Below are 12,500 nucleotides of genomic sequence, written 5' to 3'. Positions count from 1 at the left end.
TGCTGGCCAACGACATTGCCCGCCTGATGACGCTTGTGCAACAGGAGGAGGCAGTGGCGCCCAGCCAGACAGTGCAGGGCGGAGCCTTCGAGGGCACCATGAACGGCCCGTTCGGGCACGGCTACGGCGAGGGTGCGGGTGAGGGCATCGACGAGCTGGAGTGGATCGTGGCGCGAGACAAACCCACCTACGATGAGATCTTCTACACACTTTCCCCCGTGAACGGGAAGGTGACCGGTGCCATGGCCAAGAAAGAGATGGTCAAGTCCAAACTGCCCAACACGGTCCTGGGAAAGATATGGAAGCTAGCGGACGTGGACAAAGACGGATTCCTGGACGACGAAGAGTTCGCGCTGGCCAATCACCTCATCAAAGTGAAGCTGGAGGGGCACGAGTTACCTGCCGAACTGCCGGACCACCTGGTACCCCCGTCTAAACGGGCACAGTGAGGAAGTGAAATGAGTACTAACCACTGAGCCAAACGAGTGGAAAAGCGGGGATTATTATGGGATAGAAAACGGATAGACTCTGATTAGACTCTAAAGCTTCTGTTCAGAGTTCACCTTCATTAGAACCCTGATTCTAAAATTAATCACCACTACAATGTTTGTTTGTTTGTTTGTTTTTTTGTTTGTTCATTTGTTAATGGCGGCTGAATGTGGGACAGTGAACCTGCGCTGCGGAAAAAGGCGCCTTGGCAAGTAAAATGATCCCAAATCAAGTCATTATATGTTGTTGTTTCTCATATTGAGACCGATAAGCTTATTGTAAGATTATTGAACTTGTCTGTAGACATTTTATGTTTTAATTACTGTTATTAAGCCTAAGTTACACCATGTTGGCAGATGTTTTGTTTGTTGTGAGAAACAGTAAATAATCTGCTGGTCCAGTGAGGAAGATCATCTGACTGAAATCACCTTATACATGTAAATAATGTCCAAGTTAACAATCTTATAATAAACTTATTATAAACTCACAACAGTCTTAATAAGAGAGATCTTACATATTTAGACTAGATTTAAGATGATTTTACTCGCCAGGAGACGCTTCTGCAGCATGAAACAGTAAATGTGCCTTAAAGGAAAAAACCCAGTGATTAATGAAATAATAGTTATTATGACTGTTCACTGTGTTCTGCAGCGGAACCTGTATGTGTGTTTAAAGTTCTTCAGGACTTGGGTTCTAAATCTCTGGGTCCAAATGGTTCTACACTACCACTGTTATTAGTACTGTTGTTGTTGTTGTTGTTGTTGTTGTTGTTGTTGTTGTTGATTTCTCACACCTGGTTTAGTCTGATTGTTGTAGTTAAGCATTCAAGTCGTTTCCAACACTTTTCTGTTAGAATCTCATCAGAAATACTCAGCTACAAATTATTAAAGAGAAATATTATTAAACTCCTCTCTCTCTTTACTGCTGAACCTTTTACAGTTTCAGAACTCCAGCTCAATTCACAACCTCATTCAGAACTCCAGCTCCAGCTCAATTCAGAACCTCATTCAGAACGCCGCCTCTGTTCAGAACCTCATTCAGAACTCCAGCTCAATTCAGAACCTCATTCAGAATGCTGGCTCTGTTCAGAACCTCATTCAGAACTCCAGCTCAATTCAGAACCTCATTCAGAACGCTGGCTCTGTTCAGAACCTCATTCAGAACTCCAGCTCAATTCAGAACCTCATTCAGAACGCCGCCTCTGTTCAGAACCTCATTCAGAACTCCAGCTCCAGCTCAATTCAGAACCTCATTCAGAACGCCGCCTCTGTTCAGAACCTCATTCAGAACTCCAGCTCCAGCTCAATTCAGAACCTTATTCAGAACGCTGGCTCTGTTCAGAACCTCATTCAGAGCTCCAGCTCAATTCAGAACCTCATTCAGAACGCTGGCTCTGTTCAGAACCTCAATCAGAACGCTGGCTCCGTTCAGAACCTCATTCAGAGCTCCAGCTCAATTCAGAACCTCATTCAGAATGCTGGCTCTGTTCAGAACCTCATTCAGAGCTCCAGCTCAATTCAGAACCTCATTCAGAACGCTGGCTCTGTTCAGAACCTCATTCAGAAGTGTAGCTCCTGCTCAATTCAGAGCCTCATTCAGAACGCCGCCTCTGTTCAGAACCTCATTCAGAACTCCAGCTCCAGCTCAATTCAGAACCTTATTCAGAACGCTGGCTCTGTTCAGAACCTCATTCAGAACTGTAGCTCCAGCTCAATTCAGAGCCTCATTCAGAACGCCGCCTCTGTTCAGAACCTCATTCAGAACTCCAGCTCCAGCTCAATTCAGAACCTTATTCAGAACGCTGGCTCTGTTCAGAACCTCATTCAGAGCTCCAGCTCAATTCAGAACCTCATTCAGAACGCTGGCTCTGTTCAGAACCTCAATCAGAACGCTGGCTCCGTTCAGAACCTCATTCAGAGCTCCAGCTCAATTCAGAACCTCATTCAGAACGCTGGCTCTGTTCAGAACCTCATTCAGAACTGTAGCTCCAGCTCAATTCAGAACCTCATTCAGAACGCTGGCTCTGTTCAGAACCTCATTCAGAACTCCAGCTCCAGCTCAATTCAGAACCTCATTCAGAACGCTGGCTCCGTTCAGAACCTCATTCAGAACTTGAGGTTTAGGCTGATGTTTTTCATTATATGACGTGAGTTACTCTCCTGTTGTTGACTGAGCTCACCTGGTTATTAATATGGATATTTATGGATGTTTTTTATTTACTGAGTCTGTTTATGAAAGAGGAAGTCTTACTTTAAATTGATAAAGTGACCAATTAAAAAGGGCGTTTTATGTGGTCAGTGATTTAAAAGACTTTTTTAGTCAATTTTGTCTATAAATTTTAAAAATAATTTTCTGTCTTCATTAAAAACGTTATTTCTAAGCAATTCCTGATTTTCTCTCTTTAATCAGTTTCCTCAGAAATGAAGGAGTTCTGGGCCAAACGCTGCGTCCCGGTTCAGAAACACAGAACTTCAGTTTTTCTGAAACAGCTTATTAGCTCGTTAATGCAGCCGCTGCTGCTGCTATTGATCCAAATCTTACTCAGTAGCTGATCAATAAACTGACGTTAAACAGAAATAAATCATTAAATATCAGCGACTCGTTTTTGCTACTCTGAGGAAAATTCTACTGAATTTAGATAACGTTAAATAAAAGAACCACGCTAAAACTGGGACGAGGAACAGCCGAGTTGGTTCCCTGTTAGACACGTTCCATTAATAATGACCTTTACTGCCGGTTCTATCCCTGCTGTTCTCAACCTGAACACTTCTCCAGTTTCCTTTCACGGTTCTGTAGTTGATGGTTCCGTTATTGATGGTTTCTGTAGTTGATGGTTCTGTTATGTGGTTCTGCTGTTGATGGTTCTGTTGAGGAACCTGTTTTATGTCCTCTGTTGTTTCAGTTTCTCTCCCTGGAACCCGGTTCCTTGGTTCTCGTGTTCTACCTGGTTTGGTTTCAAAAGCCAAATTTAGCAGCTGATGTTGGTGTTTTAGTAATACTGGGATGGGAAAGTCTGCTTATGAATGAAAGTGGAAATAAGTGAGAAGCTCCGTTTAGTTCGGCGTCCGGCTGCGTCTGAAGTGCGATGATGTTCCTGTGATTTATAATAAACTTTTTTACAGTAAATTATTAATTCATCTGGTTCGTAAACGTTGCATTAGCGCTGTTTGTCCGGCAGGTGGCGGGAGAGGCTTCATTATTCCACTGTCCGTTTCCCCCACTCGTGTTCAGACAAGCCCCGCCTCCCCAACGTAGTTTAGAACCGTATGTCCGCCAATCAGAGCGCAGGAGGGGCGGCGCTTGTCGGAAAACGGGTAGAGAGAACGAGCTGCACTCTGATTGGTCCATTTTGTGACACCACGTGATCAGATTCCAGCCAGAATCCACCTGCAGAGCGGCTCTGGGCGTCTGATGCTCCGGGAGGAGAAAAGAGGAGAAAAGAGGAGGAAGAGCAGAAAAACTCCGCAAAGTCCGGATTTCAGCGCGAGCTCGGAGAAGATCGATCCGCACTGATGGAGCCGCTCGGTTCCGCTCTGGTCTGCCTGCTGGCGCTGTCCACTGCAGGTGAGTTAAACCGGGTTAAAGTTGATCTGTTTCCTGACCGATTTTGACGATCGAACCTCCAGAGAGGCTGAAGATCAATACGAACTCGGACCGCTCGGGAGCGGCCAGTTCACTGCGTAGTTTCACTGATAAAGTCAGTTCAGAATAAAATAAACAGGCATAAATTAGTCGAAATTTAAATATCACATTTATATTTTAATATTATCTTTAATGTTAATGTTTGTTGGAACACGAGTTGGATTGATTTCACTAAACGATTTAAGATAATGGTGATTAAAGTTCCAGAGTAGCAGCTCCTACACAGTGAAGTTCAGTTCAGAGTTCTTAAAACATTTTTTTTCCGCCCGCGGCGCCAACAGGCCTAAAGACACAGACAGCGCCGCAAAAACAGCGCCATAAAAACAGCGCCATACAGCGCGGACAGTCCAGTAACAGCGCGGACAGTCCAGTAACAGCGCGGACAGTCCACCAACAGCTCGGACAGTCCACCAACAGCGCGGACAGTTCACTAACAGCGTGAATATTTTATTTACTGAGCGGACAGTTCACCAGCAGCGCGGACAGTTCACTAGCAGTTCACTAGCTTAGTCAAGTCAAGTTAGTCAAGTGCAGGTAGAGCATCAAAAGAGTTGTGTGTGAGGGGGGTGGGAGTTCAGTCCTTGTGAGTTTAAGAACCTGATTGCTTGAGGAATAAAGCTGTTACAGAGTCTGGCAGTGGTGGCACGGATGATCCGGTACCTTCTGCCAGACGGCAGTAGCGAGTAAAGTCCGTGTGAGGGATGGACGGGATCGTCCACAATGCTAGTTGCTTTCCGGATACAACATGTAATTGATTTGTTATCAACACTAAGCTTGGAAAATTGTGTCTTGCGAGAGCGGCTGTGTGTTGCAGTAAATTATTTGGACAAAAGTATTAGACACCCCTTCTAACTATGGAGTTTCAGCCACACCCACTGCTAACAGTCTCCGTAGACAAACACTGGCAGTAGAAGGTCGTAATGAAGAGCTCAGAAACTCTAAACATGGTTCTGTCATAGGATGCCACCTCTGCCACAAGTCAGTTGCCCCAGACATCTGTACGTGATGTTATTGTGAAATGGAGCAACAACAGCTCAGCCATGAAGCAGTAGACCACGCTAATATACAGCATGGGACCACCAAGTGCTGAAGCCCACAGTGTCTATCTTCTGTTGTAGCTCTCATTGCAGAGCTCCAAACAGCTTCTGGAACCAACATCTGCAAAAGAACTGCACATCAGGAGCTTCACGACATGAGTCTCCATGGTTGAGCAGCTGCACACAAGCCTAAGATCAAACTGCACAATGCCAAGTGTCGGATGGCATGATTAAAGTTGGAAGTAGTGGAAATGTGTTCTCTGGAGTGATGAATCAGCTTCTCTGTCTGTCAGTCTGATGGACGAGTCTGGGTTTGGTGAATACCAGGAGAATGTTACCTACCTGACTGCACTGTGCCAGCTGTAACGTTTGGTGGAGGAGGGATGATGATATGGAGCTGTTATTCAGGGGTTGGTCTAGAACCCTTAGTTCCAGTGAAGGAGATCTTAATTTTTCAGAAGACATTTTGGACAGTTGTACACTTCAAACTTCCTGTGGGAACAGTTTCGGGAAGAACCTTTTCTGTTCCAGCATGACTGAGCCCCAGGGCGCAAAGCAGCTCCATGAAGTCATGACTGGCTGAGCTTGGTGTGGATGAACTTAAATGATCCTCACAGAGCCCTGACCTAGGTGTGACGTGAAGATGTTTTATAATGCCCATATAATGCATGTTGTAGTTGTGTGAGAGCGACTGTATCAGTGGATTCTCTTCATTTTCATTAACGCTGCCCCATCCATCTGTGTTGGGGGGGAGATACCTGTTAACATTGATTATACACTCACCGGCCACTTTATTAGGTACTCCTTGCTAGTAAAAGGCTGGACCCCCTTTTTTCCTTCAGAACTGCTTTAATTCTTCGTGGCAGACTCTCAACAAGGTGTTGTAAACGTTCCTCAGAGATTCTGGTTGGTTATTTGAGTTCCTGTTGCCTTTCTATCATCTGGAACCAGTCTGCCCATTCTCCTCTGACCTCTCACATCAACAAGGCATTTTCGTCCACACAACTGACCGCTCACTGGATATTTCCTCTTTTTCGGACCGTTCTCTGTGAACCCTAGAGATGGTTGTGTGTGAAAATCCCAGCAGATCAGCAGTTTCTGAAATACTCAGACCAGCCCGTCTGGTACCAACAACCACGCCACGTTCAAAGCCCCTTAAATCCCCTTTCTTCCCCGTTCTGATGCTCGGTCTGCACTTCAGCAAGTCGTCTTGACCACCTCTACATGCCTAAATGCAGTGACCTGCGGCCGTGTGATTGGCTGATTAGCTATTTGTGTTAACAAACAACTGAACAGTGTATAGTGAGTGTATAGTCATTACTTTTAGTGTTTCATTGATTTATTTGTGGTCAGATATGTGCATAGCTTTTACAGCACAGTGGGTTGTTCATTAACTGGTGAAGAATTTAGTGCTGTGTGTGTGTGTGTGTGTGTGTGTGTGTGTGTGAGAGCGAGAGAGAGAGAAAGAATGACCCCCCCTCCCCCACCGAAACTGCTGTAGATGGAGTGTTTATCAGCTGAGGGTCAATCATCCACACAGACGGCCTGAAACTGAAAGAGTGAAAGAACAAATAAACAGAGAGGTTGAGATGAAGAGACAGTGAGTGTGTGTGAATGTGGGGGATGGGGGGTTGGGGCTTGGGGGCTCCAATCTCTGGAACTCCTTTACAGTTTTCCGGGGCTTCTGTAGTTTTCGGTGCTCCTTTACGGATTTCTGGCTCGTGTTCAGATCTTTGGTCTGCCGTATGACGTGCAAGTGGTGAGTTTGCGTGGCTGCCTCGCTCTGACAGGCCTGTCCCTTCAGCTGGACATTCAGCACATGCTGCTGGACACCACTGACCACTCAGCACTTTCACTACTACTGTGTGTGTATCTGAGTGTGTGTGCATCTGAGTGGTGGAGAGAGTGTATGTGTGTGTGTTACCTGATCTCTGTACTCTCCTGAGCTCCTCCCTAGAGACTGTTGCTAGGAAACCTGTAGAACCTGGACACACACACAGACACAGACAGACACACGTACACAGGCACACACACAAACACTCAGGTGTTTGGAACGTGAGCGTGTAGTGCTGTCTGAGTGTGTGAGAGAGCAGATCTCCTGAGGGGACGTCTAATGGGAGTCTCTCGCTCTGTGTATCTCTCTTTGTCTCAGCCTCTTTCTTTCTCTCTTTGTTTGTCCTTACTGTCTCTCTGTCTGCCTCTCTTTCTCTCTGTCTCTCTCGTTCTTTTTCTATCTCGTCATTCACAGTGATGGTCTGAGTTCAGGGTTGCTCTTGAGAGTGTGTGTGTGTGTGTGTGTGTGTGTGTGTGTGTGTGTCAGACTGATCGAGCTCATGAATATTCAGAGCGTGTCCTGCTGCGTTAATATTTCAGTCTGTAGGGTCTGTGTCGTCACTTCGTGCTGCATTTTATATTAAAGTGAAGGATCAGAAAATTCAAATTCTAATCTAGAACCCCCCCCACTCCCCCCATCCTTCAAATGTAGTTGATCAGCCATCGACGTGTTCGGTGTCTGAAGTTTGTCTCTGTGAGATTAGCTCTGTGGCTAACAGTGTAAGTGAAAGCAGCTAGCATGATGCTAACTGCCTAACCCCAGAGTCTTCCAGTGGAGGGAGATGTTCAGTAATCTGTGATGAACTTCATTATGTGGTTTGTGTGACTCACTGTTATGTAATATAAACATGTGCTGGTGCAGGACAGCAGGACAGCAGGACGCCGCCCAGCACAGATATTCACGGCAGTCAAACAGGTTCCAGTAGAACTCGCTTTAGATCATCTTCTCGTATCACTATAATCACTATAATCACTACAGTAACGTCGTCTGTGAGTTCTGACAGATGTTCCTCCAGATTCTCCATGAAGACTGTTTAACTTCTGCGGTCAGTGATCTGTACAGAGTCACTCCTGTATTACTGTAATCTCCTCTTGGTTTGTGTAATATAGCAGATAAACAGCTCCCAGTGAGAGACGCACAGGCTGCAGTACAGCCTCCGCACGGGGGGGTTAGTTAACCACACTGTTCCAGCTCAGACCCCCTACATATAACAGACGTCTAATAACGAGGATGATGACGTGCACTAATAAAATGTATTGTTATCATGTATAGTACTAAAATACAGACTCTCTCTCTCTCTCCCTCTCTCTCTCTCTATTCTCTCCCTCTATTCTCTCCCTCTGTTCTTTCTCTCTCTCTCTCTCTCTCTCTCTCTCTCTCTCTCTCCCTCTCCCTCTATTCTCTCCCCCCATTCTCTCTCTCTCTCTCTCTCTCTCTCCCTCTATTCTCTCCCTCTATTCTCTCCCTCTATTCTCTCCCTCTGTTCTTTCTCTCTCTCTCTCTCTCTCTCTCTCTCTCTCTCTCTCTCTCTCTCTCTCTCTCTCTCTCCCTCTATTCTCTCCCTCTCCCTCTATTCTCTCCCTCTATTCTCTCCCTCTGTTCTCTCCCTCTATTCTCTCTCTATCTCTCTCTCTCTCTCTCTCTCTCCCTCTCCCTCTATTCTCTCCCTCTCCCTCTATTCTCTCCCTCTATTCTCTCCCTCTATTCTCTCTCTCTCTCTCTCTCTCTCTCTCTCTCTCTCTCTCTCTCTCTCCCTCTATTCTCTCCCTCTCCCTCTATTCTCTCCCTCTATTCTCTCCCTCTATTCTCTCCCTCTCCCTCTCTCTCGCCCTCTCTCCCTCTATTCTCTTCCTCTCCCTCTCCCTCTATTCTCTCCCTCTATTCTCTCCCTCTATTCTCTCTCTCTCTCTCTCTCTCTCTCTCTCTCTCTCCCTCTCCCTCTATTCTCTCCCTCTATTCTCTCCCTCTCCCTCTATTCTCTCCCTCTATTCTCTCCCTCTCCCTCTCTCTCGCCCTCTATTCTCTCCCTCTATTCTCTCTCTCTCTCTCTCTCTCTCTCTCTCTCTCTCTCTCTCTCTCTCTCTCTCTCTCTCTCTCTCCCTCTCCCTCTATTCTCTCCCTCTGTTCTCTCCCTCTATTCTCTCTCTGTCTCTCTCTCTCCCTCTCCCTCTATTCTCTCCCTCTCCCTCTATTCTCTCCCTCTATTCTCTCTCTATCTCTCTCTCTCTCTCTCTATCTATCCCTCTCTCCCTCTATTCTCTCCCTCTCCCTCTATTCTCTCCCTCTATTCTCTCCCTCTATTCTCTCCCTCTGTTCTCTCTCTCTATTCTCTCTCTCTCTCTCTCTCTCTCTCTCTCTCTCTCTCTCTCTCTCTCTCTCTCTCTCTCTCTCCCTCTCCCTCTATTCTCTCCCTCTCCCTCTATTCTCTCCCTCTATTCTCTCTCTATCTCTCTCTCTCTCTCTCTATCTATCCCTCTCTCCCTCTATTCTCTCCCTCTCCCTCTATTCTCTCCCTCTATTCTCTCCCTCTATTCTCTCTCTCTCTCTCTCTCTCTCTCTCTCTCTCTCTCTCTCTCTCTCTCTCTCTCTCTCCCTCTATTCTCTCCCTCTGTTCTCTCCCTCTATTCTCTCTCTGTCTCTCTCTCTCCCTCTCCCTCTATTCTCTCCCTCTCCCTCTATTCTCTCCCTCTATTCTCTCTCTATCTCTCTCTCTCTCTCTCTATCTATCCCTCTCTCCCTCTATTCTCTCCCTCTCCCTCTATTCTCTCCCTCTATTCTCTCCCTCTATTCTCTCCCTCTGTTCTCTCTCTCTATTCTCTCTCTCTCTCTCTCTCTCTCTCTCTCTCTCTCTCTCTCTCTCTCTGTCTCTCTCTCTCCCTCTCCCTCTATTCTCTCCCTCTCCCTCTATTCTCTCCCTCTATTCTCTCTCTATCTCTCTCTCTCTCTCTCTATCTATCCCTCTCTCCCTCTATTCTCTCCCTCTCCCTCTATTCTCTCCCTCTATTCTCTCCCTCTATTCTCTCCCTCTGTTCTCTCTCTCTATTCTCTCTCTCTCTCTCTCTCTCTCTCTCTCTCCCTCTCCCTCTATTCTCTCCCTCTATTCTCTCCCTCTCCCTCTATTCTCTCCCTCTATTCTCTCCCTCTCCCTCTCTCTCTCCCTCTATTCTCTCCCTCTATTCTCTCCCTCTATTCTCTCCCTCTATTCTCTCTCTCTCTCTCTCTCTCTCTCTCTCTCTCTCTCTCTCTCTCTCTCTCTCTCTCTCTCTCTCTCCCTCTATTCTCTCCCTCTATTCTCTTCCTCTATTCTCTCTCTCTCTCTCTCTCTCTCTCTCTCTCTCTCTATTCTCTCCCTCTATTCTCTCTCTATCTCTCTCTCTCTCTATCTATCCCTCTTCTCTCTCTCTATGTATCCCTCTTCTCTCTCTCTCTCTCTCTCTCTCTCTCTCTCTCTCTCTCTCTGTCTCTCTCTCTCCCTCTATTCTCTCTCTCTATTCTCTCTCTCTATCTCTCTCTCTATCTATCCCTCTTCTCTCTCTCTATGTATCCCTCTTCTCTCTCTCTCTCTCTCTCTCTCTCTATCCCTCTATTTTCTCTCTCTCTCTCTCTATCCCTCTATTCTCTCTCTGTCTATCCCTCTATTCTCTCTCTCTATTCTCTCTATCTCTCTCTCTCTCTCTCTATCCCTCTTCTCTCTCTCTCTCTATCCCTCTATTCTCTCTCTCTCTCTCTCTATCCCTCTATTCTCTCTCTCTCTCTATCCCTCTATTCTCTCTCTCTATCCCTCTATTCTCTCTCTCTATTTTCTCTCTCTCTCTCTCTCTCTCTCTCTCTCTCTCTCCCTCTATTTTCTCTCTCTCTCTCTCTATCCCTCTATTCTCTCTCTCTCTCTCTCTATCTATTCTCTCTCTCTCTCTCTCTCTCTCTCTCTCTATCCCTCTATTCTCTCTCTCTCTCTCTATCCCTCTATTCTCACTCTGTCTATCCCTCTATTCTCTCTCTCTATTCTCTCTATCTCTCTCTCTCTCTCTCTCTATCCCTCTTCTCTCTCTCTCTCTCTCTATCCCTCTATTCTCTCTCTCTCTCTCTATCCCTCTATTCTCTCTCTCTCTCTATCCCTCTATTCTCTCTCTCTCTCTATCCCTCTATTCTCTCTCTCTATTTTCTCTCTCTCTCTCTCTCTCTCTCTCTCTCTCTCTCCCTCTATTTTCTCTCTCTCTCTCTCTATCCCTCTATTTTCTCTCTCTCTCTCTCTATCCCTCTATTCTCTCTCTCTCTCTATCCCTCTATTCTCTCTCTCTATTTTCTCTCTCTCTCTCTCTCTCTCTCTCTCTCTCTCCCTCTATTTTCTCTCTCTCTCTCTCTATCCCTCTATTCTCTCTCTCTCTCTCTCTATCTATTCTCTCTCTCTCTCTCTCTCTCTCTCTCTCTCTCTCTCTCTCTATCCCTCTATTCTCTCTCTCTCTCTCTCTCTCTCTCTCTCTCTCTCTCTCTCTCTCTCTCTCTCTCACACTCTCTCTCTTTCTCTCTATCCCTCTATTCTTTCTCTCTCTCTTTGTCCTCTGACTGTAGAGCTGCTGATGAAGATGAGAGAGAGAGAGAGAGAGAGAGAGTATAGAAAGAGAAGAGCATCACTTTAAATCCTCTGTGTGTGTGTGTGTGTGTGTGTGAGTGTGAAGGAGGGGTGGTTTACTGCCAACACACGCATTCCTCTCTCCTGTCTGAGCTCCTCTATCATTCCCATAATGCACTGTGGCTGATAAAGGGCCGGGGGTGGGGGTGAGTGAGTGAGGGGGTGAGGGGGTGATATAAGCCCTGGTTGCCGGTCAGGTTCGGCTCTCAGCTGCTGTGTTATTGTCTCTGAATTACAGTAATCAGCTCTGCTGTAAACGCCGCTCCGACGCCTGGACCTCAGACTTTCACAGCATTTCATCAGATCACAGAACTCAGACACTTTATTAAAGCACTGAAACAGATCAGTGTAGAACTTCACTCGGTTCTGCTGCAGATCAGGCAAGAACTTCCTTCAGACCAGCTTTGATCTGCTTTGCTCTGATTTAGTTTTCAGGCGTCTGAGAAACACGACGCGGTTTATTAGTCGGCATGTTCTGTCAATCAGATCCTAATCAGCTGCTCTGAGGTCTGCTGCAGGTCATGTGAGCGGTGGAGTGGATCTTCTCTGTTATTTCAGTTCACATTTAGTTTCTTTAAGTTTCATTTTAGAAACGATTTTAAAATAAAAACAGCAGAATGTGTTTACAGTGACGCCACGAACAACTTCATACACGCACAGGTGAAGAAGCTCTGAGCTGAATGAGAACAGTCTGAACAACATTCAGAGCGCGGCCCGCTCGGTTCCGAGCGCTCTGCTGGTTGGTTTTGTTTATTTTGTGAGCCGCTCTGCTGGTTGGTTTTGTTTATTTTGTGAGCCGCTCTGCTGGTTGCTTTTGTTTATTTTGTGAGCCGCTCTGCTGGTTGCTTTTGTTTATTTTGTGAGCCGC

General features: G+C 46.1%; 2 protein-coding genes across 2 annotated transcripts in view; both read left to right on the top strand.

The window, feature by feature from the left end:
* ehd1b (EH-domain containing 1b) overlaps positions 1–1,394 on the top strand; it is a 16,001-nt gene extending 14,607 nt beyond the window's left edge. The window contains exon 5 of the mRNA XM_017686762.2: positions 1–1,394. This exon is cut by the window's left edge and continues 73 nt beyond it. Coding sequence (XP_017542251.1) covers positions 1–449 — 449 coding nt within the window. The 3' untranslated portion in view covers positions 450–1,394.
* A 2,479-nt stretch (positions 1,395–3,873) lies between these two features.
* Positions 3,874–12,500, top strand: part of cxadr (CXADR Ig-like cell adhesion molecule) — a 36,685-nt gene continuing 28,058 nt past the window's right edge. The window contains exon 1 of the mRNA XM_017686761.2: positions 3,874–4,053. Coding sequence (XP_017542250.1) covers positions 4,002–4,053 — 52 coding nt within the window. The 5' untranslated portion in view covers positions 3,874–4,001. The remainder of the gene's footprint in view (positions 4,054–12,500) is intronic.

The sequence above is a fragment of the Pygocentrus nattereri genome, chromosome 18 (genome assembly GCF_015220715.1).
Source record: "Pygocentrus nattereri isolate fPygNat1 chromosome 18, fPygNat1.pri, whole genome shotgun sequence".
NCBI lineage: Eukaryota > Metazoa > Chordata > Actinopteri > Characiformes > Serrasalmidae > Pygocentrus > Pygocentrus nattereri.
This window is presented reverse-complemented; position numbering and strand designations above follow the sequence as displayed.